This window comes from Lygodium microphyllum, chromosome 13, assembly GCF_053477565.2.
Source record: "Lygodium microphyllum isolate KBCC chromosome 13, Lygodium_microphyllum_v1.1.10, whole genome shotgun sequence".
In the NCBI taxonomy this organism is placed as follows: Eukaryota; Viridiplantae; Streptophyta; class Polypodiopsida; order Schizaeales; family Lygodiaceae; genus Lygodium; species Lygodium microphyllum.
This window is the reverse complement of record NC_141147.1, coordinates 77,226,718-77,242,410: the sequence shown is the minus strand read 5'-3', so window position 1 is coordinate 77,242,410 and position 15,693 is coordinate 77,226,718. Positions and strand designations below refer to the sequence as shown.

Sequence of the window (15,693 nt, the reverse complement as noted above, 5' to 3'; positions counted from 1 at the left end):
AATAAGCCCATGTTATCCTGCTGTAATCATCCACAATGAGCATGAAATACAAGCTCCCTTTAAGGCACTCCGTCCTCATCGATGCACAAAGATTGGTAGAAGCAAGCTCCAAGGGTACTGATGAAGACCGCCTTGAAGCCTTGTTGGGACCAACATCACGAGTCTACTTTCCACGGATGCAAGATACACAAGGCTGTTGGCTCACCACAATATCTCGCAAACATCGAACAAGTTGTCCCTTTTGACGCCTTCTAAAGGTAATCATAATTAAGGTGGCCAAACTGATCATGCCAAACCTCAGACCGAGTTTGTGAGGTAAGAAGAAGAGAAGCCAAGGGAGAAAAAGACCGCAACTTGTAGACACCGTTCTTCTCATAACCTGAAGAAAGAACTTGTCTCGATCCTTGATCAAGAATTCGAAAAGAATCCACATCAAATTTGACCAAAAGGCGAAGGGCACAAATCTTGTGCACCGAAAAAAGATGGTGTCCCAAAGCCTGCACATAAAGTACCTCGGATGTATGGGGACCACCATGTCTATCTAGAATAAGATGCAAATTGCCCCATCCCTATATAGGGATAGATGAACTGTCAACAATGTGAAGGCCGCAAATGAGCAACACCTGCTAACGAAGGAGTCATGTGCCAGGAGGCACCACTGTCAACAATCCACTCCCAAGTGTGTGGGGCCGTCAACGCAACGTCGGAAGCTATCTTGGTCAAATCCTCAACCACCTCCAAGCGAAGGAAAGCAACTGATGAGGGAGCAGCCACCGTTCCGGAATCCTTTGAAGATTTTTCCTTCTCGTTCTTCTCCTTGTCAGAGCGATCCTCCTTCCAGTGACCTATTTTGCCACAAATGTAACAAGTAGACTCCTTTCCTTTCTTCTGAGAGGACTGACCAATCAAGGCCTCAAATTTCGAAGCATTGGTTCCTTTTAGTTGCTCCTCTTGGTCCAAGACCATAGGAACTAACTCTTCCCACCGAAGAGTCCTAGACCGCCATGAAGCAATCAAGGCGGAATAAAAACCACTGAAGCGGGATGGTAACTGTGAAAGAAGAGTTATCGCCATGTCTTCAAAAGTGTTATCACCTCCCTTGTGTTTTGAACCTACAAAGAGCAACCCCCTTAGACTATGAAAATACAGCTAGGGCTATGGTTTTCTTGTCCCGCTCCTCCTCCACCCGCCGGAGGCGATAAAAAGGTAAAATCTGCACTTGAAGGCCCAAAATGCAACCTTCTTCCTTCTCTAACAACAAAAACCAGCAGTAACTTCAACAAATCTTCTCCTTTCTCACATGCCCACACTCGCCTCAGCCTTTTTCTGATGCGCAGCCCTCCTGCTCCCCCTTTGTAATGTGTGTTAGAGCATGTATCATTTCAAGATGCAAATAGTCCTATTTGACCACTATACATAACGCTGAAAACGCAGCTTTCTGTTGCACTGAAATCTCCTCTTCAAATAGGTCCCCACCCCAAGTCAATCCTTCAATGCTCTGATACATGTCAAAGTGAAGCAATGTGGAAGCGAATGACCAAGACAAAGAGTGAACAGAGAGAGAAGAGAGAGAGAGAGAGAAAGAGACAACAAAACACAGAAAATCTACAGTGAAGAATACTGTATAAGGATGTGGAATTATACACGGGTGCAGAGAGAATATCTGCGTATGTCTCCACCTTAGATATGCTCTGTCTGCCCCGAGGGCATTCTCCACGGTCTGTAGCCTGAAATCTGTGAATATCTGTGTTTGTCTCCACCTTAGATATGCTCTGTCAGCCCCGAGGGCATTCTCCACGGTCTGTAGCCTGAAATCTGTGAAAACAACTAACTGAGGCTGCTGAAAACAAAGCCTATAAATAGGCTGGAAAAAATGCCCCAAATAATGCAGGCCGACTGTAGGCTGAGTCCAATTGTCCACCATGTGGCACTTGCCACTAGCCAACCTGCCACATGGCATCATGCCTGTCCCAAAGATGTCACACTCTAACACTTAACATAGACTAACTGACAGAGTGGCAACGCTAGAGATGTGACAAGCTGAGATGGTGGTCCCGCTCTAATACCATTGTTGGGTATGAAGCTTGCATGTGACCAGTAGGCTATGGAGGGTGAAGCTCCATGATTGAGAGAGAGAGAGAGAGAGAGAGAGAGAGAGAGAGAACTCGTGCAAGTACACAAGTTGAATAGACTGATGTGATAGTTGTTGATGAAAGTACAATGGTTAGGATCCCATTATATAGGCCTAGGGCTTCTCCCAAACTTTTGACCCTTATTAAATGTTGGGAGGTGTAAACAGTGTTCACACCTTTGGCATACAAACTTACACACCTAAATGTTCACATTACAAGAGCGTGTATAATACTAACAGGAGGTGTAAATAGTGTTTACACCTTTGGCATACAAACTTACACACCTAAATGTTCACATTACAAGAGCGTGTATAATACTAACAGGAGGTGAGTTTAGCCTTCATTCCTCATATATATTTGTGGTTATAGCTTGCATCATGTCTCGTATACAAGTTGGATCCTAGGTGGATGTTTCATTGGTATCAGAGCATCAACTTGCTATTTGATGCAATATTCAATGACGTGCACAAAACCAAGAATGTTTGTCTTGTTTAGGATGGTATGAGACGCTTGTCACAAGGATGTGAAATTTTGATGCTTCGCTTATATCATAGTTACCTGGAACGGGGAACAAGAATGGGACCCCCTGGAACGGGGAACAAGAATGGGACCCCCTGGAACGGGGGGAACGTCCAAGGTCGGGGAACGGGAACGGGGGGAACGGCACGTCTTGAGTGCCCCAAATATGCTTTGCATGACCCAAATTGCCCCAAAGAATGTCCCTCTAATTGCCCCAATACTCACCAATGCATGAAATTGACCCAAATGTCCCAAAATTGACTCGATTACCCCCATAGCTCCAAATTGCAATGAATTTCCCCAATTTTTCCAATTTTCCTTGAAATTAGACAATATAAATGGATGAATACCTTGAAATTGAGGATCAGCTGAAATTTGATTTTGATTTGCAAGAGTTGATAATGCATCAAATTTGAACTTTGCATGAACTCCTAATTAGCTTGTGGGTTGTCTTGACACTTTGAATCTTCAACCCGAGAGAGAGAGAGAGAGAGAGAGAGAGAGAGAGAGAGAGAGAGAGAGATTAGTGTGTGCACATTAGGCAATGGAGATGGGGAATATGTGGTAGAAGGACTGTGACCCAAGCAAAAAAAAAAGGGGGAAAAACATCAATTTTCAGTCAACAGGCCTAGAACGGCCGTTCCAAACAGGGAACGGTAGGGGGAACGGCAGGGAACGTTCCCTGGCCGTTTCACCTCCTTGGAGGGTTTGGAACCCGTTAGGCCGTTCCTGTAGGCCGGAACGGCCGTTCCCTATTTCTATGGCTTATATTTTGCTTGGCATTTGATTAAGTTACTAAGAAAATGTGCAAATGTGAGATGCACATGTAGTGTGCAAGTAAGCTACTTCACAATATCGGGCCAAGGCCAAATTTCACTAAACATTTTGAGACTTGCCATTTTTGTGCAATATTTCTCAAATTTTCTCAGGTGAAATTTGTAGCTTTTCTCTTTCAAGCCACAATTTCACTAAATTGCATCATAAACATTTAGGGGTTTCATGAAATTTGCCCAAATTCATCGACATTGAGGCTCAATTTGTCATCTTGTGTGACATTTGGAGACATTGCAGAAAGGTTGCTTTGATTTTTCGGCAATCAAGTTCTCCGTTGACATCTAAGCCACAAATTGAGAGTTTTTGAGCTTCTTTGCTTTCTTTTTGTGTTGTGTCTCCATTTGTACTTTGGACATAAGCTAGTAAAAAATACTAGCAATTTGCAGCACATAATGGCTACTCAAAATGACTTGCTCAACATATTTTATAACAATGACAAGTTGGATAGGACCAACAATCCCATGTGGGCATACATGATGAGACTTGTTATGGTTGAATGGGAATATGTATCCGCCCACAGAGGAGGATGCAAGCCCTAGTATGCAAAATGATGCAAGTGCATCTAGCTCCTCTTCAATGAGACTAATGAAGACACTAGACTGTTAAAGGGCAAAAGACGAAAAATCTCATTGAGGGAGATGCCACGAGGACGTGAAATTTTATTGCTTTGCTTAGCATTTAATTAAAAGTTAATCCATCCTACAGGAAACAGCAATAGTTTGGGGCCCGCCAAGTATAGGTGACAACAGCCCAAGATCCTTTTGATACAGGTGATAGCATACAAGAGGGGGAAACATTCTTTCTAGTAGTCCTAAGGTATAGGTGATAGCTTTCATGGTTGTTTGAGTAGGGCAACAACAGTTCTTAACATTTCTCATGATGAAACTCTAAATTTTCTCTCTCCAACATTCTCACTTATCCTCTAGTCATCTCTCAAGTTGTCTAAACAAAATCTAGCCATTTGAGTCATTAGAGGTGGAGATGTTGGAAAATCTTTGTTGTAGACCCTAGAAATTAAAGTTGGACAGCCACCTTAAAATGTGTACTCACAATTGAGAGCCCAAGACTTGAATTCCAAAAGCTAAAATTGAGGGATTTTAGGGAGATTCAAGAGGCCAACTAGCCAATATCAGATTTGGGGCTGAATGCGTCTTTCAAGGAGTAGAGTAAAGACCAATTCCCGAGCAAACCAAGGGGCAAATTGGTTTGGAGACTTGCTGATCAGTTTTGACAGCAAATAGCACTTGGATTAATGGAGGAGGTCAAAGGATCTCAATTGTACTTCATCCATTTGCAATAAAAGTTAAAGAAATACACAAGGGGCGCCAGTTTTGGGACCAACACATTGTCCATTATCCGAGATTAAAATAGTAAAATGTGCATGTCAATTTATGTGAATTTTATGCTTGCTCTAATTGCTGTTAAATCAGGTTACTACCACCCTATCCAGGGAGGGAAGCTCGTTTCAATGTTCTATTGCCGGGATACCATCAAGTCCCTTAAATTGGTGGGACTGGGGCAACTGATTGAATATCAAAAGCTTTGCTCTAGTGCTGAAATGGTATTCAGCTGAGCTATTACAGAAATGGAACAATCAAAGCATATGCAAGGCCAACTTGGAAGTGCCAATCCAATGCTTTTTGGACAACAAGGCATGTATGCAATTATGGAGCAACCAAGGTACTTTGGTGGTGGAACTAATTTCCATGCTATGGTGGGTCAGGGACCACATATGGAGATGTATGGCATAACTCCTTATGGTATGCAGCAACCAATGTATGGTGTGCAAGGCCCAATGTATCCGAGTATGGATGGTGATATGTATAACCCCTTGTATAGCAATATTGATATGATGCTGGAGCACAAAGTGGGAAGTTTGGCAATACATATCCATTGTGTTTGGGACTCATGGTATTGATACTGGTCATGCAAATGCTCCATATAGTGCTGGTCATGAGGAAAATGCAGCTATTAATGTATGCAATATATGGGAACATGTATCTTGGTATTGTAGGAGTTCTAAAGCAAGTGGTGGGGAGAAGGAGAGGGGTGGGAGCTCTACAATCAGAGATTGATGTTGCAGTTCATCAACAAAGGTTTGCCTCCCATAAGAAGGCAGTGTGCCTCACAACATACTTTTGATCACTAGGCATCCTAATATAAGAGCAGTTCTGCTCTTTGGCACCCCCCTAGAAACCTTTTTTGTCTAAGAGGGCAGGCTCTCTGGACAGTGGATAGCATGGACTAGCCTTCCCTTACCTCTAATGGAGGACCTATGTCATTCCGTTGTAAAGAAACCCTTGAAGCTAGACTCACGCATTGCTTGGAGGGAAATCCCTAGGTAGCGGTTGTGTTGTGGGAGGGCTGCACCATGGATGAGTTGGACAAGAGAAAGTAAACTTGGCCGGTCTTTAGTTTCACAGATTACCATGAGTTTCTTCTCTTACACCACTTGGATCAAGGTACAAGAGAGAGTAAACTTGACCAGTCTTTAGTTTCACAGATTACCATGAGTTTCTTCTCTTACACCACTTGGATCAAGGTACTCACAGCTAGCATTGAGCAAAGTAGACCATTTTACAGTCTTTCACATGCACTTTCTGAAAGTGCTTCTGGATAGTTGGTCGTGCCATGGAGGGTCTCCTTTCTCTCTTGTAGCTGGTTGCCAAGAGAATCTTGCAGTGTGTAGATGGTTGGCACAGATGCAGCAGGGTGGGGTTTGCCAATGCTGCCCAGGCACCCGGAGCAATGTTTGGAAACCCCAATGTAATGTTTCCGGTCATGTCACACAACCCAATTGGTGTGGAGAGGGTCCTGCAGGACTCTCCACCAAATAGAGCCTAGCCAGATGTATTTCGTGGGGAGTGCCTTTTGGTGTCAGTTAATTATCCAGGGATGGCATTTGCTTTGTAAGGCTAATATGCGGGACACGATATTCATCACAGAGGCTGGTTCATGTGCAGTGGTAGAGCTGAAGGCCTCACCCGGCCATCTTGACATTGAGATCAAAGGTGTAGGAGCTCCTTGGGAACCTCATAGGGTGCACCCTCTTTTGTAAAAATTAAAACAAAGGGTCATAGACACCAAAAGCCTGATTAATGAAGTTAATGAACAAGTATGACAACTGAATACTGACCACTCGTGACTCTATAATACATAACTTAGATAAGTAAGCAAAAGAAGGTTCACCAGCGTTCAAATTGGGTACTCCTGTCTGTTTCCTGTGTACCTTTTCACATATTCATAGTGCTTTTCTGAAACCCTATTCACAGTGCCCCTTCAGCTCAAAGGAAGTCTTCTAATCATCTTCATCATGCCCCATCAGCTCACAGGAAGCCCTCTAGCTCAATACCCCATACTCTTTGCATGTCACAAATAGGACACCAGACATTTGAAGTGCTAGCTTGGTAATTAGGACTTCGGCTCATAACCAAGAGTTGTATGTTACATATGCATGATGTATGTGGCTCTTGGAAACGACTACTACTGCAGTTGTTCTTTTCCCTAAGGTTGCACTCATTGTGGGAAATTGTTAGAAAAAAGCATGGTTCTCAATCCCCCTTTCCCACCAAAAACCACAAAAAGAAATAAAAAACAGAAACAGACTCACTCAAGTGGTAAGCCTTTAAAAGCTATCCAAGGCCACCACACATATTACCACCCAGCAACTTCTAAGCACCACATGGGCACCTTAACTTTTTCAATAAGGACCCCATCTAGGCTTATGGGCATATCAACCCACTCCGCCTTTCACATACCTTCTGGATCACACAGTTATAGAAGGTCGCCCAATGACTAGAAGACCCAGTCTTCACTTGAAGATGCTAAAGCTCCTGTCCCTTCTGCTAGTGCTGTCATAGGCTTGTCATTTCACAGAGAACTCAACTTGTCCTTCTTGGCCTTGTTCTTTTATCAAGAGAGAATCTATCCAGCTGGCTGCCAGATTGATTACACTCTGTCTCAAGTTGAAATCTTATTTTCTGAGTGTGAATAAAATATCCCTGTTCATCAATATCAAAGCAAATACTTGAGCATCACAACTCTTGGGACTAGTGCAAGTGAGACATCAAAATCATCATCAGTAAGTTTGAAAATTTCCATCCATTTTCCACAGATTGCAAGCCACAAATTGGCTCTTGCCTTTTATCTTTCATGATGGATAGTTGATTCCATCCAACTTCCTTCAAAATCCCAGTGGTAGAAGTGTAATGTGAAGGGAACTCTGACCCTGATGGGCTTCCCTCTGCAGTAAATCAATAGGGTGTCAGGTCTGTCTAGGTCAGTGAGTACTAAGGCAATCATTGATGGGCAGAAAAATTTGATCCTTGAGGATCAAGTAGCAGGGGTACCCCCTAGCTTCTTAATTTTCCTTCTGTTCCAAAGCAGTGGCTTGCTTCCTTTGAGCCCAAGTCACAAACCTTTGTTACTTAAGACTGCCTGTCAAAAGGGAAACATAGATTCTGGATTGTCGATGATATGGCCCATCAAATGGAAGAGGACAATGTGGCGTTTGAGAGACTTCAGCCAATTGTAAAGGCCTTTAATCTGGCCTATCAATTGATGCAAGTCAGTTTAGTCTTTTCCAAGACCTACATGTTTTAACAGATTGGGGAACACACTAGGGATAAAGAAGGCAGTCAATTTAGTTTTGGGGTTTCAGGAGCCTGGACTAATTTAACAATACATCAATTTATTCCAGTTTGGATTCCACTGCATGGAAGATGACCTGCCAGAGCAGAGCCCACACTTTTCTTGAGCGAAATTGCAATGAGCAATTATGTCTTATAGACTTCCATGCGTAACTAAAATAGTCATCATAGGGTGATAACTTGTTGTGTTATCACATAGCTATGTAGTTGGTTGTAATGCAACATTGCTATTTCATAAATGTATATCTACACATATACCTGATCGCAAACAGGACAATACTTGCTTCTTTCCATCCATTCATATATGCAGCCAAGGTGGAAATGATGCCCACACTGCGCGCTTATTTTAGGGTTCTCCTTTGTGTAACCTGCCAAAAGATGAAATAGCTTCATCGGAGTGCAACAGCAATCCCTGATTTTTATAAGATTGTACAATACCAATCGCCCTTCTTTCCAAATGTCCTAACAAATACCTTCTCCCCCAAAAGTACACATTTCTAAAGCAAAAGTGAAAAACAGTACTAAAGATGTAGAACCTTCATTACCTTGATGCCCTTTTTCACTCTCCAAAAGATGGAATAGAATCATCAGATTTTAGAAATAAGAATATGCCATACCAAAGCCACACTTCAGTTATTTCCTATTGCTGAACAACTAGACATTTTCAAGGAAAATCTGAAAACAGTAATGAACATGTAAACAAAACTTCAATGGCATACTTTAACCTTCAAGCAACCTAGATTTCCTCTTTCCATTTCTCCAATTTTGAGCCTGTTACAAAATGCTAGAATGTATAAAACACCATAATGCTTCATAAGTAAAAGCTTCAGGACGTATCTTTCGTGCTTCCAGCAATTGCACCACATTACCATATCATAAGGCAAAACAAGCTAATAGTTATCATAATATATTGAAGAGAAAATCGCTATGGTACTATTGACATCACGTTGAAAGGCGAACCGGCCCCTCCCCCTTGACAAGAATTTATTGAAACAAAACAATGGGCACCAAGTGCTTGAACCATACACAAAAGGGCTGATTTGCCGCAATTTTAAAAATTAGGATTTTGAAACCCTAATTTCTACAAACTTCGAGTCCGAGCAATAAGTTGGATTCTCTTCTTTAATGCTTTGATTAGATCAAGCTAAGTAGAAAGTGCTTCTTGGATAAGAGATAGATAGGAGAGTACAAAGCATATGGCTGAAATTTCGGCACGAGAGTTTGTTTCAAATGAAGAGAGACACCTTCCATATATAAAAAATGACAAGTGTAGGGGGCACTTGTCTCTTCAAAATGACATATGTCCTCTTTTAGATGCCACATGTCACTTTTCTAGAGAAAAAAGTTTCCAAACCTTCTACTCTAAAAAACTCTCAAATGGTTACGAAATTGAGATAGCTACTGACGACAAAATTATTCCTTGTGAAATTCTGAAGCCTTTGATGCGAACAAAATTTCCATTTGAGCAACTTTCAAAAATAGTACCCTCCTAAATTTTAGGAGTTGCCAAATTTAGCTTATAGAGAGCTTCATTATATAGATTCAACAGTTCATGGTTTGTTTCTTCAATCGTGAGCATTTGGTTTCACTTTTTGAAACCACTCAATATAGGCTTCTAATCAATGTGACTATCTGAGTGTAAAAGCCTTAACCATCTGAGCTTTCTGGTCAATTAACTAAACTTTTAATTTATCTTAGGCATCTTCTCAATGATGACCCAAGTATAATTATAGGATGTTCTCGCTATTGGCCACTCTTTTAAAAAAATATGAACATTTAATCATAGTTTGAAACACTTGAATAATACAAATCGTCTTTCAAAGTACACAAGCATCAAATTAATTTAAAATTATTGACCCAATATGCCTTGGTAACATTTCATATACAAATCATTTGTTACATCTCTCTCTCTTAATATCTGTCTTATCCTCAAGATGTTGCTTGAAGTATTTCTGATCCGACAACTTCTTCATGAGTTGCAAGTATTTTTGAATAGTCTTTAAAATACTCTTCTGACATTCATTTAAAATCTAAATGAGAATAATTTTTAAATTTCAAAAGGAAATTTCTAGAAATGTTTCTTTCTTGTTTTCCAATCATATAAAAGACTATTTTCTCTAGTTGAAGTATCTTCTCTATTCATCTACTTCAAGTGGATTCTCTATTAGAGGTTTCAATGGTAGAGCATCTACTTCAAGTGGATTCTCTATTACAGGTTTCAATGGTAGAGGCTCTTCATAAGGCTTTAGAAGATAGATATAAAAAGCATTGTGAAATCTCCAATGCTCTAGAAATTGTAACCTGTAACAAACACCATTAATTTTTCCAGTGACCTGAAATGGCCCATACTTTCTTGATGCAAGCTTAGTGACTTGAGATGAAGGTTTATTAATATCTTCTTAGACGAGCTTTGTCAAATTTCAACAACACCCAATCTCCTTTTTATAAAATCAGTTGCCTTCAATGCTTATCTGCTACTTTCTTTTGTTTTTCTTAAGATCTTTGGATAGCTTTAACATGGGCGAAAGCTGTATCCATATCATGCACATACTCATCGACATGAAATCTCTATTCCCTGGTTTTGAGAATAGGTAATAAGAGTGGTTTTTCATATATTATCTCAAGTGATGCTTTACTTGTACAAATATGAACTGTATTGTTATAGACATATTCTATCAAAGATATACTTTTTCCATTGTTGGTTAGCTCCATGGCAATAGCACTTTAGCATATAAAATATTGTGAAATTGGCTATCTCACTTTGGCTCTCTCTTTGAGGATGATAAGAAGAAGAAAATGTAAACTTTGTATCCAAATTTTCAAAAAGAGCTCGCCAAAAGAAACTAGTGATTCATGAATCTCTATCACCCACGATGGATCATGGTAACCCCTAATATTTAAAGATAGTCTTCTCGATTGAAATTGAACAAGCGTGTTTGCTAAACCGATCAATAATAGTCCATATGCCATCATTGTCATTTGTTGATTTTGGTAAGCTAAAAATAAAATCCATAGCAATGCTTTTCCAAGGTTGGCTAAGCGTTAGTAATGGTTGTAAAAGCCCTGTAAACTTTTGGCGATTAAACTAATCTTTTGACACACTACATTTTTTGATAAATTGTTCAATGTCTCGTCAAAGACTTGGCCAAAAACAATACATTTCAAGTGCCTTGATTATGGTCAAAATACCACGATGAGCCATGTAAGGAGCCACATGACATTCTTCTATTACTTTAGGCATGAAATCTTTAGTAACACATAGCTTATTTTCCATCAAAAGAAATCCAGCTTTGATAATGTAACTAGACTTCCTTCTCGGATAGGGTGGTAAATAACCTGATTAAGCACTATTTACAACAATTAAACAATTCACAAAACTAAAATGCACGCTTTACCATATAATCCTGGACATTAAACACCTTGTTGGCCCCAAAACTAGCATTCCTTTCGATATTTATTTAACTTAATTGAAGAAGAAGTTGATGTACAATTGGATTCTCCCAATCCCTTTCGGTATTCAAACTTCCCTCACTTTCCAAACTGACAAGCAAGTCTTCAATCTAATTTTTCCCTTGATTTGGGCAATCAATTGGCCTTCGTCCGCTTTGATGGAGATGAAAAATACCCCGAATTCATTGATTTGCTGGTCCCTTCACTTGAATTTGACTAAAATCAGCTTCGACCATATTGAATCCAAGTCTTGGAGCTTCTAATTTTTGGAACGCTTCTCAAGGTTCTTGCTAAACCCTAATTTCTGCTGCAAATTAGGGTTTACACCAAAGAAATCTGAAATTTCTCAGCCTTTGGTGATCTCAATGCTATAATCTTTGAAGCAAGGTTGTAAAAGGCTCGGAGATGAGAGAGAATACAGAGGACAGAGAAAATTTAGACTTTCTTTACAAAGAACAAAAAAAAATCTGTCATTTACTGCGTCTCAACAGCTTGTAAATGCAAAGAACTAATAAAAATCAATCATTTATTGTTGCCCCTATCTCAACAGACTGTAGATGGTCACCTGCTTTTGATTTGTCTTCTCCTCCTCCTGGCTGCCTCAAAAGGTCCACCAAAGGCTGCAAATTAGACCAGGAACATCTCCTCACTCTCTCTTACAGCTGAATACACTAAAATGCCTCTCTTCAACCTCTAAAGACATTTTTCAATCTTACATGGATATTTTTGACAAGTTGCAACCTTTCCAAATGATTTTTCCAGTATTATCTATAATAAAATATTTATTTTCAGTCTTTAAATATTGAAAATTAATCTAATAATTATTTTAGTATCCTGAAAAATAATCTGACTGACTAATAAGGAAATTGGCTAGACAACTTCCATTCCCGAGTGTCTCTGCCATCTTTGACCATCAGATTGATGTTATGTACTATTAAACGTCACTTCTCTAGTGTCACTAACTGACACTTATGACCAAATGAATGACCTAGATCAACAATTGACACCAAATACCACTAAGTACTTGTGTAATATAACTTATAGCAACTTTTGCCTTTGGCATCCCATGATTTTATTAGGTCTCGGGCTCATAAATTTAGTCTAACTCCAATTACACCTCATATGTCTAACATTTACTTAACCACGTGGTTAAAAAATAATCCACATGTTAAGTGAGGTTTCAAAAATACATGTCCTCATGACCGATAATTTAGAAGTTTATCCTTTTACCAAGTTGTAAACTCTCCTAAATGATTTTAAAATCTTCATCAGAAGCATACATGTCCCTCGTATTAGTAAAATCTGTATGATGAATCATGGACACTACATGAATCCAAGATCTTCTTAACAAGGCATTAGCTACCTTATTTTGCTTCCTAGGAATATGTAGTATTTGATTAAATTAAGCTAAATAATTGGCCCATCAACTATGATTTTCAGAAATCTTTGATTAGTTGAGAAAATGTCTCAAACTTTCATGGTCCGTCTTGATGAGAAATTCTCCACCTAAAAGATAGTATCTCCAATCTTTTAAAGCTTGAATAATGGCCATTAACTCCTTTTCATAGGTAGTAACAATTATTTTTTGCATTTTGCAACCTTCTAGTCGCATAAGCAACTGCATGCTCTTCCTAGTTTAAGACTACATCAATGTAGTCTTCTTAAACATCACATTCCACAAAGAAAGGTTTCGACAAATCAAGTATAATCAAAACAAGTCCTTCGCTAATATAAAACTTTAGAGCTTTAAAATTTTACTTCTCTAATTTGGTTCATCAGAATGCCATTGCTTTCTTGATTAAATCGTATAATGGTCCAGCAACCACCACAAACCATTTAATGAATTTCCTATAATAAGAGTAAAATCCCAAGAAACTTCAAACTTCATGAACACTAATCAATTCTGGCCATTCTATAATAGCCTTGACTTTCTTTGGATCCATCCGAATCCCATCTTTGGATATAATACGGCCCAAGTAGTGAATCTCTTCTAAGAAAAATTTACTCTTTTTTCCATTCACATAAAATTTGTATTTGTGGAGTTCTTGAAACACTATTTTCAAGTGTTGCTTATGCTTTTCTTTATCTTTTGAATGAATCATAATATCATTAAAAAAAGTATACGTAAACTTCCAATGTGCACTAAAGATTCTTTTTATCATTCTATTAAAGATTAAAGGAGCATTGGTGAGACCAAATGGTAGCACAAGAAACTCAAATAAACCAAAAGTTGTCCTAAATATTGTTTTATGAATATCTTGAGAAGTATTCCTTATCTGATGGTAGCCACTCTTCAAGTCAATCTGGCTGAATACTTTGAATCCAACCAATCTATCCAAGATATCATCAATTCTTGGAATGGGAAACCATTTCTGAATTGTAATTTTGTCTAGGACCTTGTAGTCCACATACATGCCCCAAGATCCATCTTTCATTTGCACTAAGGAAAATAGAGAACAAAAAGGTGAGGAACTAGGTCTTATTAGACCCTTTTCCAAGAGATCATTCACTTGCTTCATGATCTCCTCTTATTGTATTGGACTCACACGATAGGGTGGCCTATTTGAAGGTAAACTCCCAAGAATGAGATCAATGTGATGATCTTCTGGCCTCTCTAGTGGTAACTCGTCAAGTAAAGTGTCTGCAAAACAATCATCATACTCCTTTAAGAAACTCATTCAATCCTTGTTCATATCTAAGATGGGCTCTTCAATTCTAGACTCTTTGTTAGAAACTTTGATAAAAATCAAGCACGAGAAAATAGACTTTTTCATTGCTTTACAAATTTGTATATGGGATAAGATGAGAATAGAGTTTCTTTCCACTCCCACATCAAAAGATACATTTTTACCCTTGAAAGGGAATCTAAACCTATTTTGGTTCCATTCAATGGTTGGATCTATTCTTCTATGCCAAGGTATTTCTAATATAACCTCAAAATAACCAAGATTTCCCATTACAAAACTCACATGATCTACATAATCTTCTGTCTCAATTCATAGTTTTCCAAGAATGGACATAACTTCAAACTCCATTCCTTGAAAAGTAGCACCTGCCATTTCTGGTATCCCAAATCTCTCCTTTGGTAGATGCAGAGTTTCAAGAATCTGAGGAAGAATATAATGATATGTAGCCCTTGTATCAAAATGAATGAAAACAGGTTGATTAGCAATCTTACCCCAGGCCATAACAAGCTTACTTTTCTGTGACGGAGTTTCAACCTATTGCAAGGATTCCTTAGGTACAACATTTGCTTGAGGTGTCTTTTGGGGCTCATTTTCCTTCTTTGCCTTATTAGAACATTGACCAGCCATGTATCCTTTTTCTCCGCAAGAGAAACTCCGTCCCTGTCTTGTATATTCTGCTAACTACTGATATGTTAGCTTCTTTTAGATGGCAAAGATGGCCTTGATTCTTGTTTATCTAACTTCTTTTGGTCAAACATCTTCGTTTTCTTCCTTTGTGGTTCTTCTTTTGAGGCTTTATGAAATATCCATGGCAATATATAATCCTTCAGCTTCTAAGCCTGCATCTTGGGCTACTTCCAAAGTATCAGACTTTGTCATCTTGACAGCCCATTCCACTATCTAATATAATCCATGGATAAACTTTCTCATCTCCATATTGAAAGAAACTTCATTAAGAGATGTAAATTTAAGAGAAATAGCTACAAACTTGTTGATATATGTTTCAACATTGTCTCCATGGCTTTGCTTTAGTTTATCCTATTCTTGTTCCACATCGGCTTCAAAGGATGAAGACATAAATTTTTTGTTAAATTTGTCATTAAACTCTTTCCAAGACTTTGGTTACTTTCCCTCTTAAACAACTTTGAGCCATCAATTCAAAGTAGCATCCTTTAGATGCATTTTAGCCATCTTAATTTTGTATTTTTTTGTATAATCTTCACCACCCAAAGCAACATCAAAGTTCTAGTAAAAGATGCAGCTTTCTAAGAATCTCTCTTACCATAGAAAACATCAAACTTGGCACTCTTCTCTCCATGCTTGAAGTCTCTTTTAGCATTGTTTTTATTTGCTAAAAGCATCTTTGGAGATTTAGCTACCATGGAAATAGCCGATTCTTTGACTTTCTCTGTGCCCTTCTCC

At 39.0% G+C, this 15,693-nt stretch overlaps 1 protein-coding gene across 5 annotated transcripts in view; it reads right to left on the bottom strand.

Moving 5' to 3' along the window:
• LOC148026803 (E3 ubiquitin-protein ligase At3g02290-like) overlaps positions 1 to 15,693 on the bottom strand; it is a 77,608-nt gene that overhangs the window by 11,464 nt on the left and 50,451 nt on the right. For all 5 annotated transcript variants that reach the window (XM_087691329.1, XM_087691330.1, XM_087691328.1 and 2 more), the window contains one exon: positions 8,393 to 8,502. In XM_087691329.1, the coding sequence (XP_087547455.1) occupies positions 8,393 to 8,502 (110 nt within the window). The remainder of the gene's footprint in view (positions 1 to 8,392; positions 8,503 to 15,693) is intronic.